Source organism: Hylaeus anthracinus, unplaced genomic scaffold, assembly GCF_026225885.1.
Source record: "Hylaeus anthracinus isolate JK02 unplaced genomic scaffold, UHH_iyHylAnth1.0_haploid 4, whole genome shotgun sequence".
Taxonomy (NCBI): domain Eukaryota; kingdom Metazoa; phylum Arthropoda; class Insecta; order Hymenoptera; family Colletidae; genus Hylaeus; species Hylaeus anthracinus.
The window spans coordinates 11,599,924-11,620,084 of record NW_026535289.1 but is presented as its reverse complement, the minus strand read 5'-3'; the positions used below and the strand labels follow the sequence as shown (position 1 = coordinate 11,620,084).

Here is a 20,161-nt window from a genome sequence, read left to right as displayed (position 1 = left end):
TTGTAACTACAATGATTGAACATCTTTTGTGAACATTATGAATTTAAACATTTTTATACTTACATACGTAAGAATTTATTTTAGGTCTCTTGTAATATTTCAAAAAACTCCAATTAGCGTAATTTCATATACAAACAGTACTTATAATAATGTACATATTAATATCGGTAATTTTATTGTACAAAGTTTACGAAGGCAGCGACTGATAAGCTATATATATCGAAATTTGTAATATTTTATTTCTTTAAAACGAATGATAATACAGATATGAAATATGAAGCCTAAATAATTTAACTTGACATAAAATAAGAAATACTGATTATATTTTGAGAGTTGATTTTCATGTATTTCAACATTTCATTACACTGACAGATCCTCAGCTTATTCATAAACCAAATATCTCGTTATTCAAGTATATTATATAGCTGGAAGATTTATTATAATTACCAGATGTATGTATTTCTGTCACATAAATGTATGTATATTTAAATACCATTGTGTTTTAATAAAAACTTAATTAACATATACATATATGTAATACAATATTTCTTGGGAATGTTTTGTGTTTTATACTTCACAATTTAGATTAGTTTTATAATTAGTTACAAATTAAAGGACTGTTGGAAAATATCGTTATCTTAATTTAATTACATGCATAGTATTTGTGAGACTAAAGTACAAATATTCTACTCTATCACAGGTACATACATGGATCATGAACATCCACAAATTCATCTATTGTAGCAACATAAATATTTTTTCATACCGATTCATTATTTCATAGTTTAAATCGTAGCTTGATGTAAATTTATGGATGGGTTGTCCATGGCCGTTTGTGAATCAGAAAAATATTTAAAACATTGAAAGTAATGATAAGAAATTATGAATTGTGTAATATACATTTTATGACACATTCAGTATCTTAGTTTCTGTATAAATAATCATGCTTTATTACAGCAATTTTATTCTATCAATAATAACAAGGAATGTAATTGAGTTGTATCAGTTCTATATAGGTCTGGGTTAGTCTTTTTTGATAACAAAGTATGTATTAGACGATTAGACTATTTTATCCCAGACACCCATAATGGCAGGACTATTTAAAAAAATGTACAAAGATACATATTTGATCCTGAAAAGATTAGTGTAAGTTTTTTTTATCCTTAAAGTGACAACGAGACATATGTTAATATTACATTACACAATACCCTGACAATGATTTTAATCTAACTGTTAAATTACGATAATAATGAATAACAATTTCTATAGTTTTCATCTCTATTTTTACCTAGAAAATGATCATGCGATTTTCTTTTTTTTTTCAAGAATCTGTTATTTTACAGATTACGATCACGTTTAAAGTTATAGACCAAAACATCACATAACATGCTAATCACATGATGACAATTGATTTCACTCTACTTACGTAAAAGTAATAAGTTTTATTGTAATTTAAACTCAATTTTATAGTGTAATGCAATTATTTTAATTATTCATTAGAATTCTTCGTACTTGTATAGTTAAATGGACAGTTTCATTAAATCGGACTAAAATTTTATACATTACTACTCCTTTCAGTACGTGTGTACATGATTTTAATACAAAGGATGCCATATACTATTAGTACTTACTAATTCGTTACCATATTTCGCTTTGGCTATACTAATCAACTATAACAAGATATAATCAATAGTTAATTAATTATGACTTTTATGAGTTGTGTCATGTTCATTTGTCTTAAATTAATAAAATTATGCGAGCAAGGCATCCTGTACATCATACTTCTGCTTCTCTATTTTTATTATGTTATACTATTCCTAAATAATCCTAAATTTTACAATAATTGCATGACATTTTCATGTATCTTTGGTATACCATTAATTTTCATGTAAGTTTACATATTTTTAAACTAGCATCCAGAGTTCTTTGTATTATTTCAATATTCAGTATTCTCTTTCTGAAATCATTGTACCAATTCATTAAAAAATCTTGTGCAGGCTGTATAATTAAGCGCTATTTGTGACATTAGTAGGTATGCAGATATTTCCCTATTTGTATATTCAAATATAAAAATATTTTAATCAACGAAGTACGGATGTTATAATTAAATATGAATATTATACATGAATTGTTACGTTCACTTTAAGTTTCAATAAGTTTGATATGACTTCAAAGATCTGATAGAGACTTGTCAAAGTTCTTATTAAAAATTCTATAAAATTTCTCTTCGAAGTTATTTTGCGATATCAAACTCGGCAGCCAGACCTGTAGGATTTCCTTTCTACAACATACATAAAGTACTAATTTCGTTTCAAATTAGGCCTTCAACATTTGCTTCTATAACTTCTTTAAATAATAAATATTTCATCCTGATGCATGAATAAAAAATCTATGAATTGATTAATAGGACCTATTGCAGAAAGTGACATTCCACGCGAGGGTGGCGCTCTGACGAGATTTGGACCAAATACCACAGCAAGATTTCTTGATGTCATTTTGTTCAAATCGCACCTATCCATTACCTATTACAAATAATGCATTTTATTACAAAATTATCAATCGTTTCAATTCTAATAGAATAATATCTTACCCTCGATAAAAATTGTACAATATATTTTAAAACTTTATAGTTGTCTTCTGGAAGTTTCTCAAGTACTAATATTTTTACTTTTCTTGGACGTTCATCTTTCGATAGACCTACAGTACGAGTATTTAAATGTTTATACGTAATTTATATGAATTATACATACTAAATAATTCATACAATTATTATATACTAATAATAAATACGAATCCAAGTGTGATACTCACTTAGAAATTGTGTTATTTCATCATACAATTCATATGTCATAAGAGGTTCATCTAATTCACGAAGAAATGCTTTAAGAAGAACTGCTGCTATATGTGGATCTCCATGGAAATCTACAGGCTGACCTAAATTACAACGATGCTGAAGTTCTTTAACTACAGCTACATTAGCTGACCGTCTAAATATTCCTTCTGTTTCTAGAGCTGTGAATTTACGACATCATCATTAGTATACTGTTCGCATGATATAATATGCGATACATACAAACAATGAGTTAGTTGTACCTACCATCAGGCGTATCAAGAAATTCAACGCATTGTCGCACTATTGGTGGTATAGGATCATTATTGTTATTTTCTTTAATAAAGGGGAGACTTGCTCCGAATTGAGTGGTACCAACTGGTGTTGTTACCGTACTCTGAGGTGGACTCGTTGGTAAATTCTTTTTATTCTTTAACATTAGCTGTTCATTATGTCTAGGAATTAATACAAGTAGACAGTAGTACGACGAGCCATCGATAGCAAAGTAAATATAAACAAATTTAATAATTATATAAAGAATGCTTACTCTATTACTTGAGGAGGTATAATAAGTTGATCAAGATTAACATATTGTGCTAAGTCCTCTAAATAATTAACATACATCATTTTACGTCCAAACTTCGCACTGAAATAATTAAAGAGTAATTTTAATGCATCAACTTAAAGAGGATATTCGTTGGATAAGAGTAAAAAGCAAAATTACCTAATGGCTGGTTTAAATATTTGCCATACAATTCTAATAAAATTGGTTGGGTGTACTAAATACAAAGCCTTTAAATTCTTTTTATATTTTCTATCAAAAGCTTTATACGCTTGCCATAACCAGGATAATGGTGGTTTATTCTTAGAAGTAAGACCATAGTGAAAATAAACCAAGCTATAGTCTTGCTCTACAAATGTATCTAAAGTATGCGTGAGATACCTGTTGAATAAGTATATCGTTATAAATTTATTACAAAACTAAATTAATTCTAAAGAGTATACAAACAACAAACCTAAGAAGTTTAGCATGATTGAATGCTTCTCTTCCAACGGGAGGTAATTTACATGCAGATACTACGATTATTTTACGACCAGCACTGTCATCACCAACCACTTCTACAATACCATATCTCGCAATATCAATATAATCTTCTTCGTCGGTAAGCTCGCCATCCAATGCAGCAAGATCCTCTGCTGCTCATTAAAAGAGATTATTCTCACAATACATTCAATGATAAACTATTTCTGTCTTTCCCTTGACTTCCTTTCTTTTCTAAATAGATACCCAACACAATTTAGCATCAACAAATTATAACAAAGTCATTTGTCCCTTGCTTCTGTGCATTGTTATACCATGCAATAATAAACTGTACAATGGTCTACATAATTCACCTGCTATGCCCCAAATGCCATGACATTTAGTGGCTACTAACAGAAGATAAAAGGTCACACACCGGATTCGATAACTGGAGCATCTACCAAAGCTTCTTCAAAGTTCTCTTCGATTGTTCCATCGCTCACTGGACTCTCCATATAATCTATCCCAGTACCAGCGCCACTGCTAATCAAATCCAATTTTTCTTCTAAAAGTTGTACAGCTACAAAATGATTATTTTAATTATATTCTACAGTAATTACATGGAACTATGTGCGAAGTACTTTTGTCAATATTCCTTGATTTACATTTAAATTAAATACAACAGAATTTGACACATTGCATTAATATTGCCATAGAAGTGATAATAGTACAATTATAATAATAATAAATGTTATAATATCTGAAAATAAAATCACAATTTTGTTGTCTTTTTTATGCTCAAGGTACCATATAATTAAATATGATTTTATTGGTATTAGCACAATACAGAAATAATATATTTTAAATTTAGATTAATATATACAACTTATCTGGAAATTGAATCATGACAATGGTAGAAGTAAAGTCAAACTTGATTTTCACATAACAATTACATTATTTTGAAACTGCAACAGCAGTTCAATTATTGTAAGATAATATGTTTATTCTCTTCACAAAAATTAGAAAAGAAATTTAAATAAGCAAGTACATCATAAATGAACAACAAGATGCTTGACTTACCATACACGTTTATTGTTAGACAATTACACAGGAAGACAGTTTATATCATGATGTCGAAATTTTGAGAAATTGAATTATATTATTTTTGCATTGTCAATACCAATAAAATTACATTAATTTAATTCGTATTTGCACTAAAATACCAATATTATTATTCACACTTGAATGTCTTACCATTATTTGAAGTGGTCTGTATCTCGGTATCGTCGAACTCCAACTTAGGCTCATAGTCATGATAATCCGACAAACTTGGGTATGGATCTTCGACGTCATTGGCTGTTGCTATTATACAAACAGAAGTATGCGCATTAATGTCTGCACCAAATAAGTTTCAATGAATCGCAGGACACTGTCACTGCAATCCTTTATTCAATCAATGGTTTTCGTTTTGTAAACGGACAGATAAAACAATACTAAGCAATAATTTTAAAAAATCGTTTGCATAACAGGTATATCATAATAATTGATGACTTTTATACGTTTCGCGGTTTCTCGTTACATATCATTCTTCGTATTGCGTTACACGGTATACGATCTCCAATAAACATTTTGTCGCTTTTCATCGGTGTTTACAAACCGCCATGAATCGTACCAGCCCCCCTAAAAAAAGAAATTTTCAATCGACGCATTTTATCTAAACGACGATATTGTGTCAAGTTGGGATCTGTCAACGATTTCGTGCTACACATTATCGTGTCAATACGCGAATTACTCATCGCCTGTCAACGTATCTCTTTGCACAACAGTCAGAGACACGTCGCGAAATGTTCACTTGTTCAAATGTACACGGAAAAAAACATCTGTATCTCGAAAGCAAACTATGTTAAGCCCATCTTTTGAAAATTAAAGTTGACAAATATGTTACGTTGTCTAACGAATATTATATTATTCGTTGCCATTTAAAATATTGAATTTCGAATAATTTATTTCTTTGGCGTGGAATGCGTCGACGTCAGATAAATATTTACAATTAGGATTCGTGGAACGATATGTACGTTTATTTGACACTTTAGGTAGCGTCAACAATCGCGAAGGATAAGCTCACCTGTCAAAGTTCGCGTTGGGCTTAGCGTCGGTTGATAGTCTGCTTCCATTTTCTGGCAACTGCGCGACAAAACAGTGCCGTCGAGTTAAATTACGGGGCTCTTTTGTCGTACCCTGCGCTTTATAAACGTACAACGTTTCTCTTCTCGAACGACATTATCTCGACGCGGTATGGCAAGCCGACGTATTCACGTCACGCTTTCATCTGTTGTGTCGCTAATTGTAATTCGTAGTCACTCGTCACTCCCTTTCCCCACTGCGCGATTAACGAATATCTTCATACTGATTCCTATTGGCTCGCCTACACATCTGCTATCTGAACGCGGTACGCGCTAAAAATATGAAATGGTCACGTGACAAATTCAAACGTTAAATTAAGACAACGAAAATATACATGTAGTTTTTAGATAAATAAACGGTTAAATATAAACCATTTGCAAATGAAACGATTAACTCTGTAATTGTGACACACTTTCAAAACAATTTTGAGGGCGATCGAACTTATTCTTGATATATTAGTGCTATTACTTTACATAATTCCTTTTGATATAATTATGTATAAAACATTCTTTCAAGGGAATTATTCTTACAATCGTTCATTCATTGTTAAATTATTGAATGGAGAAATGTAATATGTCATGACCAATTTGTCCAAAATTTTCTTGTAGGAAGTAAGGGTCAAGAAATGTTTTCCTAATTCAATTTTAACGTCGCTATGCTTATATTATAATTACGAATTTGTTATTGAATATAATAAAATAGGCTATTCAAATATAATACAATGTTGCTATTTAGAAATTTACGGCGCTATCCTACGGAATGAATTGGAACTATGACAAACTTGGCCGTTTTGCTCGGTTTTGTTGTCGTAGGCGCTGACAATAACGAGCACGTAGTCTACAGGTAATTGCTCTAAAAATTCAATAAAAATATTTTAAATAATCATATAAATTTTGTACAAAACAATTGCTAAGCTTTTATTAAAATCAGTATGTATGGATATGACGCAATCCAATTAAATAAAATAATCAAACGTAATTATTCTGAATAAATTGTTTATAATAAAGCATGAAAATCTTAATGAAAAATTTGAATGACTGTATGCCATGCTCCAGTAATTCTTGTACAAACTACAACAGTAGTTGTTTCTTTTTTTATGGGACTAGTTTTATTTATAATGAAATTATACAGTTTCACGAGGATTTTCACAAAAATCAAACTGAATACACGAGTTTCCAGTTTATCGTTTATATGATTTGCTTTCAATTACATATGTTGCACAATTCCATGTTCTAGGCACGTGTGATTGCTAAAATCGTAAAATCGTAGTACAACTTTTCCAAATTAGGTTGAACATTATAATTAAGAAACAGGTCAAGGCAGTTAATTATTTTAATTTATAATTATGAGGCACATTGTATGATAAATTATTTTTTAGTGATAAAAATGGTAACTAAATTAACAAAAGTTGTTCTTTCACCATTACGTATATATTGTACAATGAAAAATAATTATCAGAGAAAATGAAATCTAAGAGAAGACTAGTATCCAACATGAACATATCAAATATGGACATACTAATGAAGAGAACGGTTTGTTAGTTTTGAATTTATTAATTTCTAGATTATTGATGTATTAATCGATCGTATGAAGTCTAAGCAATACTATACTATATTTAGTACACCTTAGCCCTCAGATTACATAATTATGTATAATGACTCATCTTTAAAGAAAACATTTTCTTACTACATTTTCATGGTATACTCTTTAATTTTATTGTGCTCTAAATGTTTTATATCGTATATATCTTATTAGCGTATCTACAATGGCAATTTAATATTTCGTAATACATGAAAATATTTTTACATGATAGATTAATTGAAATTGTATAATTTAATTCCTATTTAAATGGCAATAACTATTAGAACGATACTACATCCTACTTACACTCTCTAACTTTTTGTGTTAAGATTTGTAGAGAAATTTTTACGTTTACACATTTATTTATATTCCGACTATTAATGCATATTCACATCTGAATAAATTGTTTGAATGCCTAACTTCTAAGGCTAAAAAATTGTTTGAATGCCTAACTTCTAAGGCTAAAAAATTGGCAGCTTGCTTCGATGTTCGTTACCGATGGTGTAAAGTATTGTGTATATCGAATAGAGCAAGGAAATTAGAGGCTAATTTTAAAATCTTCATCTGATTGTAAATATAGGTTCATTTTCCAATTCTGGTTACATTTCATACAAAACTTTACACATTTGTGGCTTATTAGTATCTTATAATTTTTCGTACATCCTCTTCACCAGTCTCTTTGTGAACAAAAATATAGTTTTGTACATCTTATTGAATTATAGAATATACATGTTGTTCGTGTATATATGCAAAAGATATTTACTATATCACTTCTTCTTTAGTTACTCTATTACATTGCAAAATACAACATTTTGTGTCTGTAATAATTGTGTTTATGTATGTATAATGATTACATTTTGATTGATTCACATGAAAAGGCAGAATGTTCTTCAGTGTGATAAATTATTTTGTAACTATGATCTCGCAGTGACAAAATATATATGTATTCACAAAATTTTTTTCAAATCCATATGTCACATTGTGTTTCTGTACAGGTATGCACAATATATGTGCAATAATTTTCATTATGATCATATAAATATTAATAATCATATTGTTACTCATGAGTTAATCTTACCTTAAGCTTTAAGCGAAAAGGATCGAAGTTCATTTATAATACAATTCCACGTGCTCGGGCAATTTATAAATGCTCGATATTATACATAAAAAAATGTATACTGTAAATGAACAAAGACTTTCAGAAACATACACGACGTGTACGACTCGGAATCAAAAATTCGCACTAGGCGATTACATGAAGTTAAAAATTTAAAATAAAATGTTTGGTCCATGATTTTAAAATTAATATGCGCGACTCATTTTTATGCAATGAGAGACTTATAATACAATATGTATTTCATTATGCATGAAACTTACATGTAAGTTAATCTTCATTCTGTATAAGTTACTATTTGCTCCTTATTTACAGTATCATTAATTTGAATGTTTGTTAAAATTCATTAATGAAAATATAGAATGGAGTATATGTACAATAATAATGTGATTCCTATTAAATCGAATACTTAGGACCACATTTTTTTATTGGCGTTAATCTGAGGCCTTTAGCCAACATTTGAGCTTCAAGGTCGCGATCTTCATCTTGATACCTAAAAGAAAAGTGTTTCCATTAACTGCAGAATATTATAATTAGAATTCAATTTTCACTGTAATAATAACATCTTTATTTCGTGCAGTTAAAAGGTCACAGATATGAATTAATACAAAAGCAACAAAATATTGAAATAGTTTGTTATGTAACAAAAATGTTTATTATGATTGGTTAAATATATATGTCTTATGTATTTTAGTATCACAGGTAACATTAAGCAAATCTGTAATAATATACAATATACTTCCATTCTTTTTTAAGCGTTTGTTTAAGTATCATTTCTTGAGTCTTTCTCAAAATCTACCTAAGTCGTTCTTAGCTCCTACTATCATTTGTGACAACAATATGTGTTTAGGAAATAACTATCATAAACACATAAAATAATATATTTTATTCTTTTCGGAGTATCCATGAAGGATAATTCAAAATTTAACAATAGTTACATTACTGTAATTCTCATGTTGCTATAGTTTTAACTCTGTACATAGCTAGAAATAAATTTAAGTACAACTAAAAATATTTTCATTCATACATTGGCACTACAATACAGTCATGTATATGAATACATCACTTTATCACAATGCAAAAAAAAAAAGAACAATAAATACTTGTAAGGGAAAACAATAAAGAAAAATGTGTATAAATGAATAACATGCATAATAGTATCTTGATAAATGTTTCAATTGCACAAAAAAATGTTTAAAATTCATGCTTGTATAACATGCGTTGTAACATCAACGTTACAAATGAGTGGCACTATATAAGAACATTATTTTGTTCATTAGTTTTAATAGCATGGACATATGCTACTTTAAAAAACGAGTACGATAAAAAATATGCATAGCATTATAACAAGAAATAACATTCAAAACTGAATCATATAATATATTATAAACGAAATTGATTATAAAGAAGTAATCCTTTCATTTATAAAATGAAGAAAACTGAGCATCATTTGTGAAATTTATAAGGTAAAAAAAATATTTAAGATGTAAAAAATGTTAAGCAGTCTTTGTGAAAGTTAACGAAGAATTCTATTAAGTTAGTAAAAAACACATACGCGAGTAAAATGACTATCAAAGTGAGGATAGAAGATGTATCATTGAAATCATGAGAACAGAAATTAGATTCGTGCGAGGAGCAGGCAAGTGTTTGTGTAGAAAAAGGTATTAATGTTTGGCATGTAGATTTACACCACCTTTGTCGCTCTTCTTCTAAAAGGGCGATGAGCGAATCCCGCTTCGCGACGATTTCCAACATTTCTGTCAAAATTTCCCCTTCCTTTTTTACATCAGCACTGGTCTTTTTATTATCTGTAAAATTTAAATATATCTTTTGTCTTTTACATTATTTTACCAAACAATTTCCTAAGAGAATATTTGAAGAAAAGTTTGTATTCAATGCATTCCCAATTATAGTTACGCTGTATTAAAATATTAACCATCGTCAGCTAAACGTTCCCGTAATTCTTGTTGTAATCTTTCATGACGATCTTCAAGCTGAACCTCTTGAGCTCGTACTAAAAGTTCTTTTTCATATCTACGCAATTCCGTTCGTTCCTTCATCAGATCAAACCATTCCCTGAGTAAATCCGCTTCTTCTCGATCGGAACATTCTAAATAATAATGATAGCATTTAGATACCGATAGATAGGTCCTTGATAATGACAACATTTGGTCTCACCTCCTTCTCCACGAAGAGCTTTTTCAACGCTGACACCTCTACTTTCTAATTCTCTTTGCTTAACTTCCGTTTCTTCTAATTTTCTTTGTATTTCTTGAGCCATACGTAACCTAATCAAATTATAATATATTATATTCTTAAATATTTAGAACGTGAAATGTCTTTTGTCGTATACCTTTTTAATTGTGCTTGTCTAGCTATTCGTTTTGTAGTTTTTGATTTACGAGAAATACTATTGCACGATCCTTCTGTGATTGTGGCTTTTTGCATACATGATGTCGTCACTGCTGTTGTCTTCGTGTCATCTTCTGATAAACTATCATCTACAAAATTAAATTCATTATAAAGTACAGCGTTCATTTTATTATTTATCAACTATGATAGTGAATATATGTGGTCTATACCTGATACTTGTGTAGCACATATAGTGTAGTTAAGTGGGGGTGGTGGAATTGGTGGCGGATGTTCGTTTAGGAAATTTCTAGCGAGCATACCTTCGCAAACACTTTTAGGTCTTGTAGTAGTTTTCGCTGGTACGACCTTATCAAGCTGAAAAAGAAATTCCCTGTAGCAATGATTTCCTGTTACATCTTTGGTAAATATGAAAAATTAACTCGCTTCTGAAACTAAGAATATTTTAATACTAGAAATAAAGACTATGGAAAACAAATAAACGCTCTCGAGAGAGTGTAAGCTCACCATGGAAAGTTAATGCAGTTGTAAAACACATATACACACACACACAGTAATACATACTATACAAGTACAATAACCAACGTTCTAAGTATGTAAATTTCTGACTGATAGAATTAACGTGTTACAAAAAAACTTAACAAGAAATTGAATGTAATAGCAACCGTTCTATAATTACGTAATTATATTATAATAAAATTTCATTGTATTTTGGAGCATTAAATATTGTTAACGCGTCATTTCATTCAGTAAATAGATCCTTCATATTTTTTTAATATTTACACTCTATACTTATGTTAAAAACAGTTTCATTAAAGCATTCTACAAAATAGAGAGAACCCAGTAATTTATATATGCAATAAACTCGCATGCTTACTTCAGGAAAAACTGTTACTACAGGTATTTAATAACTGTACAATGTAAATCAAATTTAACACAATTTATGCCAATTAATATGTCACCCCTTGAAAGCAGGCGTGAAAATGCAGCAAACGAAAATAAAATCATAGTACCTGCACGATATACAATAGCGAATACAAATAGTGATATAAGAAAGCTAATACTGGAAAAATTAGTATCTATGACTTATGAGTTGCTTACATCTGACCCTTCCGAATATGATTTACATAACTGAAACATTTTAGAATCTTATTAGTTAAAAGGAAATCATGAATCAGGAACATATTCGCTTTGTACAAGAGACAGAATGTGGAAGATAACAAATGGACGAACAATAGTGTATACGTACTTTGCCTTTCGATTTAGATGTCAGACGGAACATAGACAATTTGTCTTTCTGATTGGACGGCGATGGCGAGGAGTCTTTCTTGAAAAAGAAATCCGACACTGCCTGAATGATACTCTTTCTTCTTTCAGGATCCTTCGGCTTTTGCTTTTTGTCTCTTTTCACGACGGTAGTGGCGTTATTCGCTTTTGGAGATGAACTAGCATGCAACAGCTCGTCCATCGACTTCGCATTGGTAGCAGATAAACCTTCAAAATTTATTGCTTCTACTACAGCCTTCATATTGTCTGTACTCTTGCTTGTCTGGAGCTTTAATCCAGTTTTGCTTGCTCCAGTACTATAAAATCTTGCTCTAGGTTCAGGTTCCGCTTCCTCTTTACTTTTTTTATCATCCATCGACAGTTGTCTTCTGGCCACTTTCATTCTCAATTCCTTGATCTTGTCCTCGGGACTGAGACCCAAGTCCTCGTCGCTCATCAATCTAGCTCTTTCTCTAGCATCTTGCCTTGCCTTTTCTGCTGTTCTCTTCGCCTCCTCGTGCTTCAACCTAGGAGGAGCAACTGGTGTTTTGAAGAAGTTTTCTGCTTCGTTGTTTGCTTGAACTGATGTGACACTCTCAGAGGGTTGAACCTCATTTCTGCCCTTTTCGTCGTTTTCTGTCCTTTCAGTTTCAGACTTCCAAGAGAATTGCTGAGGCTCTTGAGACCTTTCCATCACCAGAGAATTTTTAGACTCAGCAAATGTGGTTCGCAGTGGACTGTTCGTTGGTGTTACTATGGACGTGGGCACAAATTTGTTCACAGGCGAAGCGTTAGGTATTAGTGGTCTTATCGGTGACAAAACGGGTGTCGAGTTAAAAGATGAAGCTCTGGCAGCTCTTCTTGCCTTCTTCTCCGCGGATTTTTGTTTGTGAGCCTCTAGTTTGTCCATCAGTAAATCTTGTATTACATTCTTCTGCTTGGACCTCTCCCTTGTAATTTCTTCCAGTTTCCTCGAGGTAACTGGAGAGTTAAAACTATTGTTCACCGCTATTTCTTGACTCTTGATTTCCTCTGCTATCATCTCAGCGGTGCGGGACTGCAAAGAAGTCTTCGAATTCTTTCTCTTCGACTTTCTCACGTCTATAGAATCTTTAGCGTTACTAAATTCGGCGATTCGGGATTGTAGACGTTTCACGTACTCCAAGTAATCCGGATTGCTGGAGTCTGCCACCGTTTTCGTCTGTTCCTCCTGACTGGGGCCTTGCGTTAGAGCTGGAACTATAGAAACTTGTGGATTGACAGGGCTGGCCAGAATTGTGATTACTTCGCTAGTTGTGGTATCTTCGGCTGGCTCGACGATCAATAAACTATCCTCTTCCATCGATTGAAACAGTTCCTTGTTCACTGCTTCAACGATGGGTTGATCTTGTCTGCTATTCAACTTTGCATCTGTATTTTCTTCTATTTCTGCTTTCTTCACAGCACCGTTCAACCTATTCCTCACGTCGTCCATCGTAATTGGATTTATTTCTATCACATTTCTATTATTATACACATCTTCTTCCGAGCACGAATCATTCTCTAGGTCCAATTTCGCTATAGGAGCATCGGCGAATAATTTTTCCCGGGAACCAGCAGGCGTCGAAGAGCTTTTAATATTCACAAATTCGACGTATCCTCTGTTCTTGAGCATCGCCATATTAGAAGCGTCTTGCAGGCTATCATCCAATAACGAATCGTTATCAGTGTCCATGAAATCTATGTTTTCACCGTTAGCTAGAAGTTTCGAGGTATCATTAGCAAGGATGGCTGACTTCTTATCGAATTTAATAGAATCCAAGTCCTGATCCGTCAAATCTTCTTCTTTGGCTATTGTTATGGGACCGTAGCCTAATCTCGTGGAGTCAGACGTAGTCTTCCTTCTCGTGATGAACTCTGGATTAATGTTAAATTCAACATCTCGCAGATCGTCTGAAACTAGAACCTCGCCATCGCGAGCCCATTCTGAGAATTCGGTTTCAGTGAGCGCCGCCGTGGTGAGATCGTTTTCCTCGGAATCGTCATGCTTGTTGGATATAGCAGAAGCTACCGACGTGGGGCTACTGCAATTGCTAACGCTTTTCTTGCCGTCGTCCTGCAATTCCAGCTGCTCGATTTCGTTCTTCACTATTTCCAGTTCCACCGACGTTTCGTTCGCGCAGGGAATTGGATCCAGTGTTGTTAACTTTGCCTTATTGTTCAACTCTTTGTCCCGCAGGAGTGAACACTCTATGGAGTCGGGTTCAAACGATTGACCGTCGTCGAAGTCCCTGCATTTATCTGCTTCCTCGTCTAATAAAAGGTGTCCCTCTGTACTATGAATTTGCAATCGAGGCGGGGACAAGTTCATAGCAACCAATTTCTGAGCCTGAACTCCTTGTTCCGCTTCACCATCGCTGGAAGACAAAGAATCACTGTCTATCTCCGAGTCCCCGCTACTGGCTGTCTCCTTCGTCTCCTCCTTATTCTTACTCCAATCCACTTGAGGCACTATGATGGAGGTCTCGTGTAACGGACTCCGTGGCCTGAAACCGTTGGTCTCCTCCATGTGTCCTGTGAAATTATTCTCTACATTTTGGGAGTTTTTCGCATTCTCCAGTATCTCGGTATTTTTAATTTGACTAGACGTTACTTGTACCTTCTTTGTCTCTTTGTCTGCCACGCTCTTAGACTCGGTGCAGACAATGTTAGGGGCAGTTTTTGACTTCAGAATACTCGATTCCTTTACCAAGTCTGGCAACTGGGTCTTTGATACATCATTCAAAATCGTGGCTTTGTAGATAGGATTGTCGTTATTTAGTAAATTTTGAGGGGAACGGTTGGCGGTGTATGGTCGTATCGGAGACGAGGAGAAGAGAGTTGTAGGTGATATGGGTGAAAGTTGAGTATTGTTCGATCGCAGTTTACTAGTGCCTTGCAAGAACGCTTGCATCGTAGGACTTGGTTCTGGGGCTGGGTTCAAGAGCTTTTGATGCTGAGAAATGGCGTCGGTCAGGTTTCGTAGCTGAGTGTCCACGTTCGACGCCGATCCAGATTTCATAACGGAACCACCGAATGCTGTGCCACCGAGTAAATACTTCTTCTTCAGTTCCAAGGATAACTTGGAAGCGATGCCTTCCGTTGAGTGGGTTCGATTCAATAAATAATCACCTTTACGAGGATTTATCAGTGGTGCTCGGTGTATATGATTGGACCCTGGTAAATTTGTGTTCCCTTCCTTTTCTGGGTGGGAAGGATTAATAGCGTGAACAGTTTTCTTCAACTGTGACTTTGCATCTGTGACTTTTTCTTGCTTCAGGTTGCCATTGGACGGTAATATAACTTTGCTCTTCACTTGAACTCTCTTAGGTTCAGCGTAATTTCCCCTGGTCTTGCGGACAAACGAATCGTTGATTGTGATTTCTGGTATCTCGTGCTGAGTGGGAGTCGCGCCATCGTGCTCGAATTCGGAGTCTGTTGATATTTCCGTGGCAGAATTCTCCTCGCTTTCCTCTGATGTAGCATCGTTAGAGGCAACCTGCGGAACACACGTCGATTAGTAAGAGAACGAGAGCATTGGATACATTAGGTGTTATCGGAAAACAGAAACTCATTTTTAGTGTATTAGTCAGATGACAAATAAAAGTCCAAGGAACACGATGCACTCGATCAGAACAATGCTCTGTACATAAAATTTCTTACTTTCTTTCAACACTTTTTAGAGTTCAAATATTGACATACAAATTCATTGTTACGATGAGTTTTAAGTGTGAGACGAATTTATCGAAAAAATGTATAATGCTCCTAATTAATTAATCACTTGTAATTGCCCACTTTGCAATGTGAAATTAATTATGACGATGATTGCTTGAAATATACTAAAATGACACAGTGAGATTTTTAATAAAGTATTGGCTGGTGGTAATTTCCAAATTAATACAAAATTGGTAAGTTACATTGCTAGTTTTAGCACGAACACTAAACCAAGCACAAACAATCAATCGGTTTGAGTCACTGTTAATTCAATATTAGTATGATAGATCACTCCATTCGTATATAAAAATGCTTTACCTTTTCTTCAATGGCCTTGGGTACTTTAAAATGATACATCACCATCAGCCAACTACAAGTAATATCTATTTTTACTTTATTAACGTATCTCACATAATTTCCCTAAACATTAGGCATAAAACTGAAAAATACACTTTCGCAGAGATGTAACAATTATGTTAATTGATTTCTTCGCTGTATGTAATGTACTCGTAGCAATTAAAGATTAATTCATATATGTTGTATCGATTATAAAGTTGCTTTACATATGTTAGGACACTACACATCTATCTTTCTTTGATCGATCGATTTTAGGAGGTACAGATTTTGTTGATTCGAGTTGATCGGATTTGTTCGATGGCGAAGGCTTTGTGAAGTGAGAATGTTTCTGCTCAGCAGGAGTATTTTTTAATGTGTTCGAAATTTTGCTCGTTCCACTGGACTTGTCTTTGACTGTTTCGGCCAAGTGTTTTGGGTTGTTAGTCCCTTCCTTAATAGTATTTTCGTGTTTAACGGTAACAATGTCTGGTATTGTCAATCTTTCATTGGTTGCGACGAAACTCGATTGTATATTAGAGGTAGATTCTTCTAAGGAAGATGCAAAGGTAGGCTTTCTTTTTGTTGATCTTTTCCTTGCTGGAACTTCAGGAACAGATGGTATATTACTAGTTCTAGACTTCGCTGAAGAACTGAATTCATGCTGAACATGTTTCCTTTCTGGTCTCCTTGGAGTTTCCTCCCCTGGGCCCAAAGAAATTATGTTACTACTTATATTTATTTTATTTACTTGTTTTGGTGTTTCGATATTTTGTTCGACAATTTTAACTTTCGCGATTAATTCGCAACCAGGTGAAAGGCTTGTTAATTCAGAAGAAGATTTGGAGTTTTTATGTAACCCATCGGTTGTATTAGCAATCTGTTTTCTTACATTTAGATTACTATCACTTGCACGCAAAGTATTATTTTTATTAATATCGGCTATTTTAATTTTATCAAGATATGAAGTAAACGTTATTTGTTTTGCATTACTTTCGATATCCCGAGGATCAATTACAACGTGTGTTTCATTTTTGTTTAATTTACTTTCTAGTATGTTGTTGTCGAGTTGTGAAGGTAATATTGTTTGGTTTGCATTAATTTCCGTATTTTCACAAGAATGCGCTATCGCATCTGTTTTTTCTTCGTGTAACGTAGATTGTAAGGTGTTGCTGTCAATGTGTGGAATAAACGTTGTTTCTTTTGCATTAATCTCAATACTTTTACATGTATCAATGTTAACGTCTACCTTCTCTTCGCGTAATTTATTTTTTACGACATTACTGTTTAAATTAATATTTTCTTCGTTTACGGAATCCATTTGTAGTACACCAATTTTATTTTCAACTTTTGTAGAAGATGCCACAGATTCTTCTATGTTATTTTTATTTGTTGTATACTTTTCTGCGTTTTCTAAATGCATATCTATGAATGGAGTATTCAAATCTAGTTTAGCTTCTATATCTTCAATATCGATTGAAAGTGTGTTTCCAACCTCTTGTCCTATTTCTTCAAACTGCAAATTGATAGCATCAGTATCGCTGTCATCGATACCCATGCTTATATCACATTCATCTTCATGTCTTTTGTCGTCGCTAAGAGTTTCTAATTTTTCAGGAGACCCAAGTTTTGTTTTCTGAAAATATTTCATTATATCCTTAGCTTCAACTTTCGCGGATAACTTGGGTTTAATGTCTAGCTCGACGACCTTAACACCAGGCAAATTTTCATTACCAGCAATTGTATTTTGACTCTTTGTTTTTTGTTTTTTCTCTGGTACAAAATACTTATTCATTTTTTGTTGAGCATTTTCTCTGGACAGTGGTCGAAGTTCACCCACTGGAATTTTGTTCTTCGCTTTTCTTTGCCGTAAATCTCGTTTTAATTTGTCAAACGAACTATTCCCTTCGGTTTGAACTGGTTGTCTACGGACTTCTTTGGGAACCGTTAACTTCATAACTTCGACAGATGGCGAACCATGTAGTGGTTTCTCATTCGTTGGAGATGGAGAAGTAATGGTCACGGTTGGTATTCGTTCAATATCTTTTATGAACAATTTCAACTTGTTCTCTCTTCCGTCCAACAGGTCATTTTCTAATTCGTCTGCAGTAATTTTATCTTGCGCGTCGGACATGCATAATTCATCGTACAATGTTTCGGTTGACTTATAAATTTCAGACGAGGAAGATGGTGATGATTCTCTACTGCGATTCGGAGAAGAAGTTATCAGATCCGGTAGTTTCTCCTTGAAGCTTGCACTTTCTTCGGCGTTAGGCAGCATTGTACTATCATAACTAGTTTGACTAATTGGTATAGCATCTGGAAGCATAATTCCTGCAAACGCTGTTTGCAGTTGAGTATTTAATATATTACTTGCTTCTGTAGTTTCAATATTTAAACCAGGGATAACCTTATTGTTTAAATCATTGTTATCAGAAATTTTATTTTGGGATGATTCATCGTGGATAACATTTAATTTACTTACTACGTCATCGAAGGAAACTATTTCATTACTTAATTCATTAATACCGATATTACTGAGTTCTGAGATAGAATTATTATGTTTAGTTTCATTTGGCGACTCATTTAAGACTTCCGGGAGTTTAGTTGAGTTTGAAACATTTTCTTCTACTAGACTTTCATATTCGGAAATATATTCTTTGGTATCTTTATTTTTATTTAATCTATTTTCAAACTGATTAGAAGTGAGTAAAGGCATTTCTGAATTAGCGACATTATTTACTGAGTTATCTATAGTCAAATCAAGGGAGGGATCAGGTATTGAAATTATGCTTCCACATGCTGCGCTTTGAGATGTGTTCCCATCTGTATTTACTACTGATTGATCACTTTGTAATGTTTCTGTATTCAATGGGTTTTGAATAGTTTTAGTGTCAATAACGTCTTGATCGATTACGGTTTCACTGTTAATCGTGTTCGTTTCCTGGGGAGGTACTAAATTAGAGGCTTGCACAGATACAGATTCGGGAAGTACGACTGACTCTTGAGTTATATTATCTACAGTATCTTGAGAAATTTTCACCTCCGTTTCTGAACCAGTGTCCGTACTGGAACTGCGAGTAGGATGCTTCAGCCAAACTTCTTGCTTCCTCAGTTCTCTTGCACGTATATCCTCTTCATCTTCCGTAGCAGTTGTACTCTCGTCATCTGAATAACAGTCATAACAAACAAGAACCGTAAGAATACTGCTTCTACAATTGGCCAAATAGTAAACAGATTTACTATAACGGTACCTTCGTTCGTATATTCATCGCTAGAATCTTCATATTCGTTGCTACCTGTGTCGGATTGGCCCATTTCTGCATGCGGATGAGAATACCGTAACGTCCAATTTTTAGCAAGTTCAAGAGTTCCTTCAGTTGTCAGTGGTTGATCTATTGCTTCCTCATATACTTCGTTATCGTCGTCTGAATCACTAATGAAACAATAAACAACAAATTTGCAAAGTAAATAAAAGGAAAAGAAAACGCTTTTTCTAGAAAAAGGTGGAAGTAAATTACCTCATGTCCGAAATGTCGTCACTAGAGCCCATTTCTGCAGTGGAAGCACCGAAATTTCTGTCCGTCCATTCATCCTCATCCATTTGACTTTGAGGTTCCTCAGCATCTGATATACCAGCTAAGTTTTCGAATTCTATTCTCTCAGGCGTTTGACCACGATCGAGCAAATCAAGTCCGACAACGCCCTCCAAAGGTATCTTTGTCTAAGA

The 20,161-nt window shown here is 33.4% G+C and overlaps 2 protein-coding genes across 7 annotated transcripts in view; both read right to left on the bottom strand.

The window, feature by feature from the left end:
* Positions 1 to 545: 545 nt before the first annotated feature.
* Positions 546 to 6,246, bottom strand: LOC128894962 (rho GTPase-activating protein 1). Of its 2 annotated transcripts, none has more exons than XM_054157102.1 (10): positions 5,977 to 6,246; positions 5,106 to 5,213; positions 4,288 to 4,431; positions 3,847 to 4,027; positions 3,555 to 3,773; positions 3,378 to 3,476; positions 3,098 to 3,285; positions 2,812 to 3,012; positions 2,591 to 2,697; positions 546 to 2,522 (listed from the first exon to the last, which is right to left on the bottom strand). In XM_054157102.1, the coding sequence occupies exons 1-10, from the start codon at positions 6,023 to 6,025 to the stop codon at positions 2,349 to 2,351; spliced, it is 1,470 nt and encodes a 489-aa protein (XP_054013077.1). In that variant the 5' UTR covers positions 6,026 to 6,246; the 3' UTR covers positions 546 to 2,348. The 2 variants fall into 2 exon arrangements, with proteins under 2 accessions (XP_054013077.1, XP_054013078.1); XM_054157103.1 differs by lacking the exon at positions 5,977 to 6,246 and adding an exon at positions 5,411 to 5,426 and having other exon boundaries at positions 4,288 to 4,394.
* Positions 6,247 to 8,179: 1,933 nt separating this feature from the next.
* LOC128894949 (F-actin-monooxygenase MICAL3) overlaps positions 8,180 to 20,161 on the bottom strand; it is a 57,940-nt gene continuing 45,958 nt past the window's right edge. For 3 of the 5 annotated variants that reach the window (XM_054157065.1, XM_054157066.1, XM_054157069.1), the window contains 11 exons: positions 19,953 to 20,155; positions 19,686 to 19,867; positions 19,475 to 19,599; positions 12,350 to 15,883; positions 12,202 to 12,231; positions 11,313 to 11,457; positions 11,084 to 11,231; positions 10,909 to 11,018; positions 10,667 to 10,840; positions 10,424 to 10,538; positions 8,180 to 9,223 (listed from right to left, as the gene is read on the bottom strand). In XM_054157065.1, coding sequence (XP_054013040.1) covers positions 9,127 to 9,223; positions 10,424 to 10,538; positions 10,667 to 10,840; positions 10,909 to 11,018; positions 11,084 to 11,231; positions 11,313 to 11,457; positions 12,202 to 12,231; positions 12,350 to 15,883; positions 19,475 to 19,599; positions 19,686 to 19,867; positions 19,953 to 20,155 — 4,863 coding nt within the window. In that variant the 3' untranslated portion in view covers positions 8,180 to 9,126. Of the gene's footprint in view, positions 9,224 to 10,423; positions 10,539 to 10,666; positions 10,841 to 10,908; positions 11,019 to 11,083; positions 11,232 to 11,312; positions 11,458 to 12,113; positions 12,232 to 12,349; positions 15,884 to 19,474; positions 19,600 to 19,685; positions 19,868 to 19,952; positions 20,156 to 20,161 lie in introns of those variants that run through there. The other 2 variants (XM_054157067.1, XR_008461648.1) reach the window with 2 other exon arrangements.

Coding starts and splice junctions, on each gene's coding strand:
- LOC128894962 (XM_054157102.1), bottom strand. CDS start 6,025: ATGGAAGCAGACTATCAACCGACGCTAAGCCCAACGCGAACTTTGACA. Junction 3,286..3,377: donor ATACCTCCTCAAGTAATAGA/GTAAGCATTCTT, acceptor ATTAATTCCTAG/ACATAATGAACAGCTAATGT. Junction 2,523..2,590: donor TTGTACAATTTTTATCGAGG/GTAAGATATTAT, acceptor TATTTGTAATAG/GTAATGGATAGGTGCGATTT.